The sequence below is a fragment of the Capricornis sumatraensis genome, chromosome 4 (genome assembly GCF_032405125.1).
Source record: "Capricornis sumatraensis isolate serow.1 chromosome 4, serow.2, whole genome shotgun sequence".
Classification (NCBI taxonomy): Eukaryota; Metazoa; Chordata; class Mammalia; order Artiodactyla; family Bovidae; genus Capricornis; species Capricornis sumatraensis.
In genome coordinates, this window is record NC_091072.1 from 140281154 (window position 1) to 140300794 (window position 19641).

Here is a 19641-nt window from a genome sequence, read left to right on the forward strand (position 1 = left end):
TCCAGATCTTAGACATCACTGAGTATGCACGTGATGAGAGGATGTGTGCAGCAGATAATGTGGTTGTACATACAGCCATCCACATGGAACTGAGTCTGTCCAGGGCACCTTTATAATCTAGAGACAGAATCGAGAGACACAGTATGTGGGGCACCTCCTACCTCCTAAAGCCTCTCCATGGAAGAACACTGGACTGATATCTAGCACTGGGGGCTTTCTGAGGATATGAAATATTTTTCCCCCTAGTGACATTATAATTTACCAAGAACACACAGTCAATAATTTACTGAGAATACACTTGTTCAAGCCAGTACAAGGGACAGAAAGAGGTCAATAATATAGTCTCTGCCCTCCAGTGCTTAAAGATACATTCAGAGAAAAGAATTTGTGAATCAAGCTATAGCTAACATTTTAATGTAACTGCCCAGGGGAGCAGCTGACCCACAAAATGATGATGGAAGATTACATCGAGCATCTTCTCTGGGCAGGGTGGCCAGGCACAGCATCGTGGTGGTCCTGAGACCCAAGGAGGGCTGGGAAGACGGCAGAGCGTTTGAGAAGCAGGGAAGGAGATGATGGAGGAAAGATTGTGCAGCCCTGAAAGCAAAGCTACCACACACAGTACAGAAAAAGCTTGTGCAAAACGGAAAAACAAGGAACCCTGGGAGGAGACATAGAAAACCAACTTGTGGCTACCAAAGGGGAGAGGGAGGGAAGCAGGGACAAGTTAGGAGCATGGGATTAACAGAATAAACTACTGTACAGAAGATAAATAAGCCACAAGGACCTACCTATAGCACAGGGAATTATATTCAGTATCTTGTAATAACCTATAATGGAATATAACCTAAAGAAATATAACTGAGTCACTTTGCTATGTGCTTGCAACTAATACAGTATTGTAAGTCAACTCTCCTTAAAAATAAACAAAAAACAGTAAAGACTGAAATATTACAGCAACAAAGCCAAATACATCATATTAATTAATATAAATGAGCAAAATTTAGTTCTTAATAAAGACTTTCAGGTTGGCTTGTACAGCAAAAGCCAACTTATGCTATACTCTAGAGTCACACCGAAAATAAATTTGTACTTTTATATTTCTTCCCAGTCCCTTTTAGTTATTTGCCACTGTCAAGGTTCATAGCATATATATTTCATCTTATAATGTTAGCTGTTTTATTATTTATTCCTGGCTCTATGTTTAAATTAGTATTGCAAATAACACTTCCAAACATTTAAAAAAAAATGCTATGAGAGGAGGTAAATTTTTTTTAAGTAAGAGTATGGAACCAAACATTCTATGTTAAAAGAGGCATCCAGTTCAGTTCAGTTCAGTCGCTCAGTCGTGTCCGACTCTTTGCAACCCCACGAACAACAGCATGCCAGGCCTCCCTGTCCATCACCAACTCCCAGAGTTCACCCAAACCCATGTCCATTGAGTCAGTGATGCCACCCAACCATCTCATACTCTGTCGTTCCCTTCTTCTCCTGCCCGCAATCTTTCCCAGCATCAGGGTCTTTTCAAATGAGTCAGCTCTCCGCATGAGGTGGCCAAAGTATTGGAGTTTCAGCTTCAACATCAGTCCTTCCAATGAACACCCAGGACTGATCTCCTTTAGGATGGGCTGGTTGGATCTCCTTGCAGTCCAAGGGACTCTCAAGAGTCTTCTCCAACACCACAGTTCAAAAGCTTCAATTCTTCGGCGCTCAGCTTTCTTCACAGTCCAACTCTCTCATCCATACATGACCACTGGAAAAACCATAGCCTTGACTAGATGGGCCTTTGTTGGCAAAGTAATGTCTCTGCTTTTTAATATGCTCTTTAGGTTGGTCATACTTTACTTCAAAAGAAAAACCAAAAGTAAAATTTTGTGCATAAAAATTTACCAAAAATAGTCAGAAGACAAATCTTAGAACAGAAGAATGTTTCAAGTATAAAGGGTTCCTGTCATGCTGTATATCACAGCTTCCTATCAATAGACAGGAAAGACAAACAACTCAATAGAAAATAGGTGAAAAATGTGAACAGAAGTTTAAAGAGGAAAATCGAAACAGATGTGCAAAGGTGCTCTGGCCCATTGCGAGTCAAGGAGATGAAAATTAGAGCAGTTTGATACCATTTTTTTATTCTTCAGATTAGCAAACATTAAATAGGGATGACAAGCTAGTGCTGGCAAGAATGTTAGCCAGGTGCACTCTTGTGCTTTGCTGATGGGAACTTCAGTCACTGTAAATCTTTAGTAAAGTATTCTTTCTGGCAACATCAACATTTTCATTCTGCTTTTTTATTACTACGAATCGATGCTTTGGATATACCAAGATACGTGCTAAGTGTTTTGGTTAACTTTCGGGGGAACACCCTAAATGTTTATCAGTAAAGGTATGACTGGATAAATAGGGTGCTTTCATTGTTAGGAAGTACTGTGCAGCTAAACGGCTTCCCTGGTGACTGAGCATAAAGAATCCGCTTACAGTGAAGGAGACGCAGGAGATGTGGGTTTGATCCCTGGGTCGGGAAGATCCCCTGGGGGAGGGCATGGCAACCCACTCCAGTATTTTTGCCTGGAAAATCTCATGGATAGAGGAGCCTGGCGGGTCACAGAACATAGGTTCACGAAGAGTCAGACACGACTGAAGCGACTAAGCATACACGCAGGCATGCAGCTATTAAAAGGAATTAGGTCTGCCATCTATTGGGTTGGAAGGAAGTCCATGGCATATAATTAAGTGGGAAAAGCAAATCTGCTGAGACATGTCTACTACGATCTGATTTTGGAAAAATACATACATACTCACATATACTCCTTCCTCAAATGTATGTGCATTCTGTGTGAATATAGAGAATGGATGGTTATATACCAGAAATTCACTTGGTTACCAGGAATGAAGGGAAGAAAATATTGAGCAAAATGAAGTGTTATCAGATACTTAACCTTTGAAACCCTCAGAGCTGAGATGCATAGCTCTGTTGATGTTCAGTCACTAAGTCATGTCTGACTTTGTGACCCCATGGACTGCAGCATGCCAGGCCCTTCTGTCCTTCACTGTCTCCCCAAGTTTGTTCAAATTCATGTCCACTGAGTCAGTGATGCCGTCCAACCATCCCATCCTCTGCCACTCCATTCTCCTTTTGCCCTCAGTCTTCCCAGCATCAAGGTCTTTTCCAATGAGTTGGCAAAGGAGAAAACAGGAGGAGAAACAGGAGTGCCCTGCTCTCCTCAGATTTCTGTCCTGTTAGGAGTCTCAGGTCTGCCCCAGGGCAACCCCCACCCACGGTCAGGGACAGCTGCCTGATGGACGTCACTTTGGGATGGGATGGAGGTGCAGATTTCCCATCGCCTGGCAGGGACTATGCTGGTCCCTTCCACTTGCCCAGGGAAATGCCTTGTAGTTTGAAATTTTGCATTCCAACAGTCAGAGGAAGGCTTCAAATAAGCAGCGAGCATTTGCTGTTAGATCCGGATGTCATCTCCAGCCAGAAACAAAAATGCTCTGATTTGGAAAAAATAACCTCTGATGCTTAAAGAGGCTCTAATAAGTGCTTTTGTTCCAGAATCTTGAGAGATGACTTTGCCTGTACATGAGAGAGGGCGTCCAGGAAGAGCGATGCCCTTTGCTCTCTGAGCAGGGACTGCAGCAGCCTTCACAGCAGCCCTGCCTGGGCCCTTCTCCTTCTCCACGAGGACACATTCCCCCAGGGGACAGACCCAGGGACTTCCAGAAAGAATATGTTCCCTGTGTGTCCCAGTGTGCCGACGGCTGCCACCTTCACTGCTGCTGGTGGAGGAACTCTAAAGCAGGAGGAAGACTTTGATGTCTCAAATCAGCACAGATTGGTTCTAGAATTTTCCTGAGGGAAGGCTTATGGCATAACATGCTATAGTTTTGTGAGGCAGACTTTCTTCTGAGGAGACTCCCTGGCCGAACAGGTGTTCAGCTTGTACTGTGAGAACTGATCAGAAACCCTCGAAATGACTTCGTGTTTCCCTGCGAAAACTAATCAGAGATTTCTTTTTTCTCTTGAGGAAGATGATTTCAGGTCTCCAGAGATCTTCTGAAATGTTAGTGTGGCAGGGAACTGCATTTTTTATAGACAGATGTTGTTGTTAAATGTGTTTGTGGAGATGATGTTTGCTTAGTGCCGCCCTCTGAGGAATTCAGGGCGCTTTACAGACATTTTCTTCATTATTTCTTAAGGATTTTTCTTTCTCCTGAACATATTTTACTCCTTGACTATAAATTTTTCATTCGGCGTTTCTCACTGGATTTTCTCTGAAATATTTCCTGTTTATTTCATTTCCTCCTACTCTCTGCATTTCCAAGATGATATACTCATGCTGGTTCAGCCATCCTAGAAAAGACTTCAAGATTTTCCCTTTCAGAATCTCAGGCTTCTCTTTCTGAATTTACTTTCACAACCCGTTTATAATGTTTTCACCATACTTTCCCCCTCTTGAAAGAATTGCTTAAAACATACCTTATTCTTCCGCATAGATAGTCCCTATGTTAACTTTATTTGTTTACTTGTTTCTAACAGTCTTGCATCACAAAGAAGTTGAGGTAACTCTTGGGTTGGCCAAGAAGTTCATTTGGGAATTTCTGTAACATTTTTAACCCAACAATTTGTGGTAACTAAACACATTCTTTGGGCTTCCCTGGTGGCCCAGCAGTAAAGAATCAGCCTGCAATTCAGGAGATGCAGTTTGATCCCTGGGTTGGGAAGATCCCTTGGAAAAGGAAATAGCATCCCACTCCAGTATTGTCGCCTGGACAATTCCATGGATAGAAGAGTCTGGTCGGCTGTAGTCCATGGGATGCAGAGTCGATACAACTTGGTAACTAAAACAACAGCAAACAGCAAACACATTCTGAAACATGAGTACTGAGTATTGGCGTTGCAAATCTGATATTCATAGCAGAATTGTGTTTTTTCTTAACTTGAAAGGTTTTTTTTTTAAGATTTTTTTTTAAAACTGAAAGGTTCTCCTTTCAGTCCTAAAGGAATTTGTTAATTTCCTTCCCACTGTCATCATCCTTGAAGAAACAATCAAGAAAAGAGAATCACAACTGTAAGACAAGCTAATCTTCTGTAGACACAGGTCAGATACTTCTCTCCCTTTAGGAAATAATCTCTAAGAACACCTTTTTACTGGTGGAAATGTAGTAGGGAGCCTGTATCCTAAAGAGATCTTGGAAGCATGAGAATATATAGAAAGCACCTAGAAATTACTCCATATTTTACAGATGTGGAAACTGGGGCTTAGAGAGTTATAGAAATTTGTCCACAGTCATAGTAATACTTAGGGACATGTTCAGAATTTCATTTGGGAGACAAGACATCTAAGAAGTCACTAAAGACGGTAGTAAAGACTGTGAAATAATGATTTAGTTACACTGGGCAGTGGTGAGCTGGTAAATGTTTAACGTCTGGGGGTCTGGGTGAGCAATGCATGCATGCCCAGTCGCTCAGTCATGTCTGACTCTTTGCAACCCTGTGGATTATAGCCTGCCAGGCTCTTCTGTCCATGGAAATTTTTCAGGCTAAAATGCTGGAGGAGGGGTGCTACTTTGGGATCTTCCTGACCCAGAGATTGAACCCAAGTCTGCTGTATTGGCAGGCAGATTCCTTACCACTGAACCACCTTGGAAGCCCATGTGTTTACATATCTGTGTGCTGGGAGTGGGCAGAGGAAGCCCCAGTGTCAATGTCATGGTGCCCATGGCCAGTTTCAAACCACCAACCTGAAGCCGTTGAGCAATGAGTTGGGAAGAGATGGGTGCAGGCCAGCTGGGTGTCAGGAGAAATAGTGATCTTCTCTGTGGGGGAAGCGGATCTGTAAGGAAGAGAACTGAGCAAGACCAACACTGCTCTCCACACACGTGAAGGACCATCTTTGGTCTCTACATAGAGCACCTGCAGGAATCTGCATCTTTGTTCTTGCTTTTGTTTCTGCAGATAAACTGCTCTTCATCCACTAAGCAATCACTCCTGTTTCAAGGCCCAGCTTTAAGAAAGGGTCCTGGTCAAAATATTCCCTGACACTTTCAGAAATAGTCACTACTACTCTGAATCCCAGAGTAATTTTTTAATACCTTTTATTAGGGTAATTAGCAAAGCCTGACTTGATACTATCATCAGTAGCTAGTGTCTTTCCCTCATAGTAGCCCTTATAATAGCCCTCATGGTCAACAGAAGAGTCTGAAATGCAGCACTTGGGTGCAATCTCGAAAACAACAGAATGATATTTGTTCGTTTCTGAGGCAAGCCATTCAATATCACAGTAATCCAAGTCTATGCCCCAACGAGTAATGCTGAAGAAGCTGAAGTTGAATGGTTCTAGGAAGACCTACAAGACCTTCTAGAACTATCACCCAAAAAAGATGTCCTTTTCATCATAGGGGACTGGAATGCAAAAGTAGGAAGTCAAGAGATATCTGGAATGACAGGCAAATTTGTCCTTGAAGTACAAAATGAAAAAGGGCAAAAGCTAACACAGTTTTGCCAAGAGAATGCACTGGTCATAGCAAACACCCTTTTCCAACAACACAAGAGAAGACTCCACACATGGACACCACCAGATGGTCAATACTGAAATCAAATTGATTATATTCTCTGCAGCCAAAGGTAGAGAAACCCTATACAGTTAGCAAAAATGAGACCAGGAACTGATTGTGGCTCAGATCGTGAACTCCTTATTGCCAAATTCAAACTTAAATTGAAGAAAGTAGAGAAGACCACTAGACCATTCAGGTATGACCTAAATCAAATCGCTTACAATTATACAGTAGAAGTGACAAATAGATTCAAGGGATTAGATCTGATAGACAGAGTGCCTGAAGAACTATGGATGGAGGTTCCTGACGTTGTATAGGAGGCAGTGATCAAGACCATCCCCAAGAAAAAGAAATGCAAAAAAGGCAAAATGATTGTCTGAGGAGGCCTTACAAACAGCTAAGAAAAGAAGAGAAGCAAACGGCAAAGAAGAAAAGGAAAGATATACCCATTTGAATGCAGAGTTCCAAAAAACAGCAAGGAGAGATTAAAAAAAAAACAAAAAAGCCTTCCTCGGTGATCAATGCAAAGAATAGAATGGAAAAGACTAGAGATCTCTTCAAGAAAATTAGAGATACCAACGGAACATTTCATGCAAAGATGGGCTCAATAAAGGAAAGAAATGGTATGGACCTAACAAAAGCAGAAGATATTAAGGAGAGGTGGCAAGAATACACAGAAGAACTATACAGAAAAGATCTTCATGATCCAGATAACCACGATGGTGTGATCACTCACCTAGAGCCAGATATCCTGGAATTCAAGGTCAAATGGGCCTTAGGAAACATCACTATGAGCAAAGCTAGTGGAGGTGATGGAATTCCAGCTGAACTATTTCAAATCCTAAAAGATGATGCTGTTACAGTGCTGCACTCAATATGCCAGCAAACTTGGAAAACTCAGCAGTGGCCACAGGACTGAGAAAGGTCAGTTTTGATTCCAATCCCAAAGAAAGCCAATGCCGAAGTATTCAAACTACCACACAGTTGCACTCATCTCACATGCTAGCAATGTAATGCTCAAAATTCTCCAACTGTGGCTTCACAGTAGGTGAACCGTGAACTTCCAGATATTCAAGCTGGATTAGAAAAGGCAGAGGAACCAGAGATCAAATTGCCAACATCCACTGGACAATAGAAAAAGCCAGAGAGTCCCAGAAAAACATCTACTTCTGCTTTATTGACTACATCAAAGCCTTTGACTGTGTGGATCACAACAGACTGTGGAAAATTTTTCAGGAGATGGGACTACCAGACCACCTTATCTGCCTCCTGAGATATATGTATGCAGGTCAAGAATCAACAGTTAGAACCAGACATGGAACAACAAACTGGTTCCCAATTGGGAAAGGAGTATGTCAGGGCTGATTGTTGTCACCCTGCTTATTTAACTTATATGCAGAGTGCATCATGAGAAATGCTGGGCTGGATGAAGCACAGGCTGGAATCAAGATTACCGGGAGAAGTAGCAATAACCTCAGATACACAGATAACACCACCCTTATGGCAGAAAATGAAGAAGAACTAAAAAGCTTCCATGAAAGTGAAAGAGGAGAGTGAAAAAGTTGGGTTAAAACTCAACATTCAAAACACAAAGATCATGGCATCCGGTCCCGTCACTTCATGGCAAATAGATGGGGAAACAATGGAAACAATGAGAGACTTTATTTTGGGGGGGTCTCCAAAATCACTGCAGATGGTGACTGCAGCCATGAAATTAAAAGACACTTGCTCCTTGGAAGAGAAGCCATGACCAACCTAGACAGCATATTCAAAAGCAGAGATTCCTTTGCCGACAAAAGTCCATCTAGTCAAAGCTATGATTTTTCCAGTAGTCAGGTATGGATGTAAGAGTTGGACTATAAAGAAAGCTGAGCACTGAAGAACTGATGCTTTTGAACTGTGGTATTGGAGAAGACTCTTTAGAGTCCCTTGTACTGCAAGGAGATCAAACCAGTGAATCCTCAAGGAAATCAGTCCTGAATATTCATCAGAAGGACTGATCCTGCAACTGAAACTCCAATACCTTGGCCACCTGATGCAAAGAACTGATTCATTGAAAAAGACCCTGATGCTGAGAGAGATTGAAGACAGGAGGAGAAGGGTTGGATGGCATCACTGACTCAATGGACATGAGTTTGAGCAAGCTGTGGGAGTTGGTGATGGACAGGGAAGTCTGGTGTGCTGCAGTCCATGGGGTTGCAAAGATTTGGACATGACTGAGCAACTGAACTGACCGAGTGCTTTCCCAGATGAAGCTAACGGTAAAGAACCCACCTGCCAATGCAGGAGACATAGGAGACGCAAGTTTGATCCCTGGGTTAGTAAGATCCCCTGGAAGAGGGCACGGCAACCCACTACAGTGTTCTTGCTCGGAGAATCCTGTGGACAGGGGAGCATGGCGGGCTACAATTCATAGGGTCTCAAAGAGTCAGACGTGACTGAAGGAACTTAACACAATGTCTTCCCCAGGAGACTGTCCTTGAAGGACAAAGGACCATGTCTTACTCCTTCATTTTCCTAGAAGCAGTGCAGGGTGGTGGGTGGGAGCCCAGGCTCTGGAATCAGACTGGTCAGCTTCAGAGCCAACACTGTGCTCACTTACTTTGATACCATGAGCAAGTCATCAGAACCCTGTGCTCCCACTTGTAAAATGAGACCTTAAATTGCAGCCTCCATCTCACAAGCTCACTGTGACGATTCATGAGATTCCTGGATGTGTTTGGTACCCAGCACATACTAAGCCCTCAGTAAGCATTGCCAGTGTTATTTTCTCGAGCACGTAACTCAGTGCCTGGCACAGAACTGATGTGCAGTTGATGTCAGTTGTGTTGCATTGAAGTGAAGCACAGATGTGATCCAGCGAGCTTGACAGGAAGTTGGGGAAAAGAGTGCTAGAGGAGACCATGTGAGCACATGATTGCTAGGGAAATGAGAATGAGACAGTAAATGAAAACCGATGGATCATAGAACTACAGGATCAGAACCTAGCTCTCCAGCTGTGATATGATGAACACACAGAGCCGGGTAGGATCACCTACTCCCTCCCCTCGCCCTGTATGCTGAACACTCTAAAGTCTGGAAATATCCCAATTTTCATGACAATAGCTTGTGTAGACTGCTGTTCCTTGAAATAGCTCCTTTTCAGTACTGTACAGTTGCTTTAAAAAATCTGAATGCTAGACATTAGTATAAATACTGTTGAATTTTGTCCCATTCCATTCAATCCATTATTCCAGTGAATTTGTGTTGCTTCCTACCTTAATTCTGCATTGCAGTCTATCTTCTATCCGTTCTAGTTTGTGTTATCTGCAATTGGGTGAGCATGACTTTTATTTTGTTTTCTGAAACACTATACAGGCCACTTCTAAAAGCAGCGTCTCCAGACATGTTGCTAGAGACCTCTTTCTGTGATAGCATTGATTCATTAAACGATCTTGTATTTGTTTTTCTCTTTGGGTATAGATCTTAGATTCCTTTCAAATCTATCAAGTATATAAGGATCTGTATTATATTCATTCTTGTTCACAAGTTTCATGAAAAAACTTGCCAGCATGCTATGTCTGCAGCATTTTTGTTTCACCAATATAGCGAAGCTGTCAGAAAAGAAAATGCAGGCAACTTGTTGAAACCTGTTCCTGATTAACCTATGTGAACTTCCTAAACTGACTTCCTTTTCTGATTTTAACAAGAGATGTATGTTTCAAAATAGTGAAGTTAACAGTATCAAGATAGATTAGACTCGATGCCCAAACCTCGACCATCTAAGTGAAAAGCCTGGACACAATCCTGAGAGTTGTGGAAGGCTGTTGACATTTTTGAATAGGAATTATATGATGATACGATGTTTTAAGAAGATCCATCTGGCAGCAGAGTCCATGGTGGATGCTAGCAACATGTTATGTGAGGTTTAATGTTGCTCACAGTGATCCCAAAATAGGCTTCCAGATCACTGGACTAGCAATAAAGATGGAAGAGAATACATTTGGGTTTAAAGAAGAAAATTCAGGGAGACTATTGGGGTAACACAGCAGCGGTGAAAAAAAAAGATAGATACTTTGGGGCTTCCCAATCTTTTTCACATAATGGAACCTGCAGAAAATGTCAGTTTGGCCACTGGGGTAACTAGGGCTGCTTGGACAGGGCCATGACCCAATGTCATCGGCCCTCCAGGGCTGGGGCCTCCCTTCTTCAAGCCCCACCTCCCCCATATAACACAAAAAAGACATTATTAAGATCTCCACGCAGACATTTTTGTTTTAGAAATGAGTAGTCTTAGCAATATGGAGAAGAACAAACTTGCACCAAGGTCAGGACCAGCAGTATGGAAGAGACTAGATGTGTAAAGGGAAGCCATGTTTGCTTCAGGGCCTGATTCTGAACAGATGTGAAACGTGGCTGACACTCTTGGAAGAAAATAAGCATCAAGGTTAATGCCAAACAAGAGAGGCCAGGCCACCAAGCCACTGCCCATGCTAGCTGACACAGGAGAACAGAGGCGGTGGCTATACAGCCTAACTTGGGCATGAAAGTAGGCAATACCCACCAGACATTTTCGGGGGAGGTATAGACCACAGCTAGGGGAGCGACTTAGCAGCAGCAGCAGCAGCAGGGAGGCACTGGGTAGAAACTGAGGTGAAGACAAACGCAGAAGCAAAGCAGTGACTTTGAGTTTTGTATTATTGTGGAATCTAAGCCCGTTTGCTTGGAACTGTATGCAGTCCTGCCCATTTATTGCTCCTTGTTGGTTTTTGAGGCTCGTAAATTAAGGCGTTCTGTAGTTTTGGAGCCTCACCTGTGCTACTAATTTGCTTTGCTGCATGGAGCAAATTATAGACTGAGAAAATGCAGGAACTTGCCATCTATGATTCCTGGCGCTAATTGAAGATGTTTGGTTATAGAAAATTAAAAGGTGTTTCCTTTTTCTTCAGTAAATTCAATGATAGAGTGAGAGCAAGAATCTTACCAACAAGGCGTGCAGATTCTATTATAAAAACAGGAATGAACGGCTCTTTTATAAAGGAATGGAACCCACACATTTCTCCCAGTGCCTGGCAGCAGGGCCACCATGTGCCTGATGCCAGGGGCACCCACCTTTACGCTGGAGTGTGTGACAGGGGGGCACACGGCCACATGTGACAGCTCACAGAGAGACCTCTCTGATTCCCCCTGGGGCACCCACCCAGTCCAGCAGGTGCTATCTGCATTGAGCTGTGACACTCATCACCCCCACGACCACACTCCCGTCCCCAGGCAAGCTGTGCTCTAGCCTTTTATTCCAATTCACATCCACCCAGTTGTCCACATGGCTTCCCCCTGGACCTCTGGCACGGGCCAAAACACATCCTTCTGGATTATTTGCTCCAGTCGCTCTGTTGACCTTTCCAGAAGTATGCTCTGCTCTCATCGTCCCACTCCTCACTACAGTTAAGGAGAAAACACCGGCAGGCACTCCAGGCAGGCAGCTCTGGCCTCCTCCCAGCACTGGGCAGGCATCAGTTTTGCACTTGTCACTGGGCACTGTAAACATTTGATTGCACTATGACTCCTTCACTCCATGTGAGCTTGATGAAGGGCAGGGCTTCTTTGAGCACTGGGGCTTAGGAGCGTATCCAGCAATAGTAGGCCCTCTTTTCACGTTTTGTACATGGGTGAGTAAATGAATATCCTGCCTTCCTTAGACAGAGAAGGCAATGGCACCCCACTCCAGTATGCTTGCCTGGAAAAGCCCATGGACGGAGGAGCCTGGTAGGCTGCAGTCCATGGGATCACAGAGTCAAGACACGACTGAGCGACTTCACTTTCACTTTTCACTTTCATGCATTGGAGAAGGAAATGGCAACCCACTCCAGTGTTCTTGCCTGGAGAATCCCAGGGACGGGGGAGCCTGGTGGGCTCCCATCTATGGGGTCACAGAGTTGGACATGACTGAAGCGACTTAGCAGCAGCAGCAGCAGCAGCAGCAGCCTTCCTTAGATCCAGACACAGTATTCGCATCCTGAGCACATGGTCTAAGGAGGATCCGTCTCTCTACTATGGACAAAGCCAGCATCTTTCACCTTCGTTTAACAGCTGACTGGGTGATACGAGGAGAGGCCACCCTGTCTCTGCCAGTGGTTTCTGAGTCTTTCCTTTACCCCTGTGCAGGTAGGGAAGTGGAAAGACAAGTCCCTGCAGATGAAGTACTACGTGTGGCCCCGAATGTGTCCTGAGACAGAAGAGCAGGAGGATGACCACTTGAGCATCGTAACACTGGAGGAAGCCCCATTCGTCATTGTGGAGAGCGTGGACCCTCTGAGTGGAACCTGCATGAGGAACACGGTCCCCTGCCAAAAGCGCATCATCTCCGAGTATGTCACCTTCCCTGGGGCTCTGGGGAGGGAGTGGGGCCCGGGACAGTCAGACTGGCCCCAGCCATTGGCACCAGGCTGGGATCCGAGGCACAGAATCGACTGGGCGCCATGTCTGAATCCTGTTACTGTTGAGTGATGGGGTTTCTGGCAGCCCTGTGGCCTGGCATCTGGTTCTATCCAGATCATGACCCGGGAGAATTGCTGCTAAACTACTGTTATCATTTCTGAGGCTTTGCCTGGGTTTCCATGAGATTCAAGTTCATAGAGATTTAAATTTACATTGGCTTTGAAGGATGTTTTTTCCGGTCAGCATGTCCTGACATTGTGAGATTTAGAAACATTTTGGGAAATAGATAAAACTAAACTTATATTGTTAGAAGTCAGGATAATGGTTCGTTTTTGGCGAGAGTGGAAAGGGTCTGGAAGGGAGATCAAGAGGCCTCTAAGGTGCTGGGATATCTGTACTTGCCTAATGCATTTTATACTTCAAAGGAACATTGAAAATTATAAGAAAACATGGTCCAGTGTGATGAGATAATGAGATTATTTTAGTTCTCTGTTCTGATTTATGTCTTCATTCAGGCCTGATATAAATTGTGCCGAGCTGTGAAGGGGTGCCTGCTTTGTGGTTGGAGTTTTAATGGCAAAGGGTAATATTTTGCCTCTTGTATAAAAGCCTGGTTTTTGCTGTTTTTTGTTTCTTTACCCGGTTAGAAATAAAACAGATGAGGAGCCAGGTTACATCAAAAAGTGCTGCAAGGGGTTCTGTATTGATATCCTTAAGAAGATTTCTAAATCTGTGAAGTTCACCTATGATCTTTACCTCGTTACCAATGGCAAGCACGGGAAGAAAATCAATGGAACCTGGAACGGTATGATTGGAGAGGTGAGTGTCAGGAGTTAAGGGCCGTTTCCATGTTTCATTTATTTCATCCAATATAAAAAATACTTATTTCACAATCAGCATTTTTTTATTGGAATATAACTGCTTTTACAATATTGTGTTCATTTCTGCTGTATAACATCATGAATCAGTTATATGTAAACCTATATCCCCTCTCTCTTCTGCCTCCCTATCACCCTCCATCCCACCCCTCTAGGTGATCACAGAGCTCTAAGCTGAGCTACCTACACTATACAGCAGCTTTCTGCTGTTGTTGTTTAGCCACTCAGTCACGTCCAACTCTTTTCTACGCTATGGACTGTAGCCTGCCAGGCTCCTCTGTCCATGGAATTTCCCAGGCAAGAATACTGGAGTGGGTTGCCATTTCCTTCTCCAGGGGATCTTCCTGACCCAGGGATCAAACTCTCATCTCCTGCATTGGCAGGCGAATTCTTTAGCACTGAGCCACCAGGGAACCTCTCCACCCCCCAGCTATCTAGAAAATACAAAATAGTATAGTTGACTCTTGAACAACATAGATTTAAACTGTGTGGCTCTATTTATGCATGGATTTTTGTCAGTAAATACATCATCGGCCCTCCTTACCTGTGGGTTTTGCATCTTGGGATTCAGCCAACCACAGATCCTGTCCTGTTTACTAGCGGCAGTTGGTGGAATCTGAAGATAAGGAGGGCTGACTGTGAGACTTAAAGATCCTCAGGTGTTGGTATCCACAGCAGGTATTGGTACCTGGCGACACTGAGGGATGACTGTAAACGAAATGTACTGTTCCCATTATACAAAGGGAAGCACTCTAGGACCCAGAATCTTTTCCCCACGTTGACCCTTCACCTCCCTGGGCACTCTTAACTGGAGCCTTGCACCTTTTTCCTCAGGTGGTCATGAAGAGGGCCTACATGGCAGTGGGGTCGCTGACCATCAACGAGGAGCGATCAGAGGTGGTCGATTTCTCCGTACCCTTCATAGAGACCGGCATCAGTGTCATGGTGTCACGCAGCAATGGGACCGTCTCACCTTCTGCCTTCTTAGGTGAGTGATGGGCTTGTAGGTGTGAAGAATATGGATGCAGGGACAGGTAGAGGAAATGAAGAAGAGGTACAGGCCAGGCTCTCTCAGTCAGGAGCTGGTTTGCCAGGAGCTTCCCTCAAAAATTCCCTCAGTTTCCTTGCGGGGACCTCATCTTTCTCCAACATGGAAACTGAAGAACACCCTCAAAAATTGGAAGGCATCATTCCCTATTAAAAAAAAAAACAACAACAACAATGCAGGACTGGTAGCAAGGGATCCTACTTGAGTCCCACTCCTGCCACTTCCTGCCATTTAACCTAGAACAAGCTTGCTCCCTGCTGGGACCCAGTTTCTTCATCCATTATTGCTGCTGTCAGTGCTAAGTTGCGTGCTACTCTTCCTGACCCCGTGGACTGCGGCACACCAGGCCAGTCTTGCCTGTCCTTCACTATCTCCCGGAGTTTGCCTAAATTCATGTCCATTGAGTCAGTGATGCTCTCTAACCATCTTATCCCCTGCCACCTCCTTCTCCTTTTGCCTTCAATCTTTCCCAGCAGCAGGGTCTTTTCCAGTGAGTCAGCTCTTAGCATCAGCTGGCCAAAATATTGGAGCTTCAGCTTCAGCATCAGTCCTTCCAGTGAATATTCAGGGATGATTTCCTTTAGGATTGACTGGTTTGCTGTCCAAGGGACCCTCAAGAGTCTTCTCAGTCACCACAATTTGAAAGCATCAGTTCTTTGGCATTCAGCCTTCATCCGTAGAAGAAGGCATTTTGACTAGCTGATCTCTGAAGCTGCTTCCTGCTTTAATAACTTCTAATTCTGGATATCATTCAAATACCTATTTATTTCAAATCATCTTCAGGAATGGAGCTCAGTGCTACCAAAAAAAAAAAAAAAGGTTTTCTGCCTTCATGTTAATTTTCAGAGGCTGCCAAATCAAGCTATTCTGACCCTAACCTGTCCCCCACCCTTCTCCATAGGAACCTGTACCTCACTCTCCAGCGTCATTTACGTGTCAAAAGCCTTCCATATGATATAAGACTAGATGAGGTGAGGCCAAGATTTCAATTAGATGAGGTCTTTTGTGAGATCATACGCCATATTTTTTTGCAGGGACTGTGAAAGCAAGAGATTGGAAAATAAAATGTCACCTTGAAAACAGACCACTGGCTAGGAGATAGGAAGCTGGTTTGGTCCTAAACAAGCTGAAGGCCCTTGGGCCAGTCACCGTCTCTCTAAAGGGCATTAATACTTTTTTGTGAGGATATTGGAATAGACAATGACTAACACTTCTTTCAGCTCCAATCTGGGGGAAATTATTGGAGGAACATACTCCAAGGCAGAGTTACAGATTCCAGAGAATTTTTCTATAATTACTCAGATTTCTCAACTAACCTCTTACTCACAGTACAGCGACTCTCGCCCTGCCAATTTTATGTGAAATGTTATTGGATAGCACACACCATGTATATTAATCCTCAGAGCAATTTTACCTATTTTATTTGCTTTTTCTCCTTTACAAGGGTAAATGAAACATTAAAAAATACAAATAAACCATATTGTAATTCTCACCTTGTCAGCCCAGCACTAACCTTAATTTCTGAACTAGAAGGCCCAGTGACACTTCAGTGTAGCTCTAGGATGACATAGAAATACCAGGCGGGGGGTGTGTGTGTGTGGAGGAGGAACAGTCAGTTAATTACAGGAGTGAGAGAAGTCAATATTTATTGAACACTTATTATGTGAAGGCCCAGGCATCGCTCTACCAATTTTGATTATATTATTTCATTGGCACTATTAACATACCCAGTTTATGGCTTAGGAAACTGAATCTCATTTATGTAATTTTCCAGCAGTCTTCCAGCTAGTAAGGAGCAGATCCAGGATTAAAGTTTAGATGAGGCTGCCCTTGCAGCCTGTGTTCTCATACATGTCGGGCCATTTCAGAGCTCGACTCCTAAATCAGGAACCAGTCCAGTGGGCTGGGACTAAGATGTGATTTTAAATGGCAAAGCACAGACTTTTGCCCTCAGAAGCCCTCAATGTTTATAACCTGGCCCTGCAACCTTCAGAGTATGAACTTACAAAGGGCTGGGACCGTTGAATCTTAGTTTACTGCTCTGTAAAATACATATAATAATCCGTAATGAAAGGACCATAGAAACTATGTGGTGGAAAACCCCATGGACGGAGGAGCCTGGTGGGCTGCAGTCCATGGGGTGGCGAAGAGTCGGACACGACTGAGCAACTTCACTTTCACTTTTCACTTTCATGCATTGGAGAAGGAAATGGCAACCCACTCCAGTGTTCTTGCCTGGAGAATCCCAGGGATGACAGAGCCTGGTGGGCTGCCGTTTATGGGGTCGCAGAGAGTCGGACACGGCTGAAGCGACTTAGCAGCAGCAGCAGCAGCAGATAGAAACTAAGTTGTGTAGACCAGTACAGATATTTTTTTTGTTTTATGTACTGAAAGTTGCCCTGGGTCTAATGAGGGGAAAGCCTAGAGACAGTGCTTTTACTCAGTTATTCCCTAATCTTGGGCAAAGTGAGATTGGAGTAGGATTGCAGTCAGTCAGAACCAAGGAGGAGAGGGTTTCTCCTCCACTTTTTTATTGTTCAGTTGCTCAGTTGTGTCCGATTCTGCGACCCCATGGACTGCAGCATGCCAGGCTCCTCTGTCCTTCACTATCTCCCAGAGTTTGCTCAAATTCATGTCCATTGAGTTGGATGGTTGGCCATCTAACCATGTTGTCCTCTGCCATCCCCTTCTCCTCCTGCTCTCAATCTTTCCCAGTACTGGGGTCTTTTCTAATGAGTCAGCTCTTAGCATCAGATGGCCAAAATATTGGAGCTTCAGCTTCAGCATCAGTCCTTCCAATGAATAGTCAGGGTTTATTTCCTTTAGGCTTGACTGGTTTGACTCTACTGTCTAGAGGCTTTGAAATGTACATTCCACCCTCACATCTCTGGCTACCACGGAAAGGTTTTGCATTTCACAGTTGGAGTGTGCCTTATCAAGGTTCTTTTTAAATTAATTAAGTGACTAGGCTGTTATAATTCCCTTCGGAGTTCAAAAGTAAAGTAGATTTCAAAGTTAAGGAAATATTTTTGAGTTTCCAGTCCGTTTTCCCCATTTTCAGTTTCATCTTTATTAATGACTTGGAAGATGGAGAAAACAGCATGTTAATTCACGTAGCTCAGAGTTTACAATGAGATGTGACAGCTATTAAAGGCCAGAACTATTTTGAGGCACAATTGAGGAAGCATTGTACTGTGGGACTGAAGAGTGATTGTCCCTTTTCACAGGCCTCCAGAGAGAGAGCCACTGGAATTCAGTGTTCAATTACTGGATACCTCTGAGCCAGGGAGATTTAGATCAGCTGGAAAAGAGTCTCCAAAAATGATTAAAGAAATTAAAGAAAGCAAGTGTAGAACATTCCTACTATCTTGCCTGGTCTTGTCCCATCAACCCTGTCACCCGGAAATAAGAACTAGATTGTGCTTGTATTGTTAATTATCATGTTCCTCTGTTATTTGCTACATTCCCAGTGTTGTAGATACTGATATTTAATTTAGATTGATTTTTTTAACATTGACATAGTCTCATACACTAATGATATCTAATAAAATATACCATATCCAAGCAGGTTGAAAAAGTCAATCTAGGCAGGAAAGTTTAAGAGAAGTGAGGCAAGGAGGCAAGGGAGTCAGTCATTGTACTTAAGTATTACTGAACCAATTCAAGCCTCCAAGAGTGACTGAGTTTGTTGAGAATGAACTTGGCCACAAGGCTTGAAAATGTTACTGAAAGCTTTCCTAGGTCCCACTGTGGGGTGTATAGATGAGGCTGTAAACCAAGAGTGGGTCCCACAGGACTCACTTACTCCATGTCTAGTGTAGGGTTGGCCAAAAAGTTCGTTTTTTTCTGTAAGATGTTATGGAAAAATCAGAACGAACCTTTTGGCCACATGAGTGCATGCTCAGTTGCTTCAGTCCGACTCTTTGCGACCCTACGGACTATAGCCCACCAGGCTCCTCTGTGCTTGGGATTCTCCAGGCAAGAATACTGGAATAGGTTCCCATGCCCTCCAGGGGATCTTACCAACCCAGCGATCAAACCCACAACTCCTGCAGCTCCTGCACTGTAAACGGACTCTTTACCACTAAGCCACTGGGGAAGCCCAACTTTTTGGCCACCTCAATACTTACTCTAGTTCCACTGTTTACCAAAAACCCAGATATTGGTCTCATCATGGCATAAACTGTCTCTGCAGTCTCAAAAAGGATGCGCAAGAGGCTGTCCTCCTCACGTGTTTGAAAGAAAATAAATTTCCACGTGCCTATCAGGGGAATGGAAATAGTCAGACACAGCCTCTTACTCCTCCCTAACCCAGGCTCTCTGAAAGGAGCACACACCTGTGGTTTGTGTTTCCCAAAGAGACACCTGGCACGGAGTAAAGGAAGACATGACTAAATCAGGACCTGTTCTAACCGCGAGTGCTGGTGTTCTCCTTCCCCAGAGCCATTCAGCGCTGACGTGTGGGTCATGATGTTTGTGATGCTCCTCATCGTCTCGGCCGTGGCCGTCTTTGTCTTCGAGTACTTTAGCCCTGTGGGTTACAACAGGTGCCTCGCTGACGGCAGAGGTAAGGCGGCCGCATCCGCTGCATGTCTGCCTTTTCCTAGCTCCCGGCCCTGAATCTCTGTGCCCCTCACCTGCTGTCTGCCTCCTCCCTAACCCCCAGTCTTCTGGGTCGTCCTCTTGGTGACTTGTTAGAAAGACTCCAATTAAGATGCTAGTTTGAATCTGTGTGTCCCC

The 19641-nt window shown here is 44.1% G+C and overlaps 1 protein-coding gene across 1 annotated transcript in view; it reads left to right on the plus strand.

Annotated features, from left to right (window-relative positions):
* Positions 1 to 19641, plus strand: part of GRIN2B (glutamate ionotropic receptor NMDA type subunit 2B) — a 355273-nt gene that overhangs the window by 279249 nt on the left and 56383 nt on the right. The window contains exons 4-7 of the mRNA XM_068970887.1: positions 12703 to 12905; positions 13623 to 13794; positions 14688 to 14841; positions 19343 to 19468. Coding sequence (XP_068826988.1) covers positions 12703 to 12905; positions 13623 to 13794; positions 14688 to 14841; positions 19343 to 19468 — 655 coding nt within the window. The remainder of the gene's footprint in view (positions 1 to 12702; positions 12906 to 13622; positions 13795 to 14687; positions 14842 to 19342; positions 19469 to 19641) is intronic.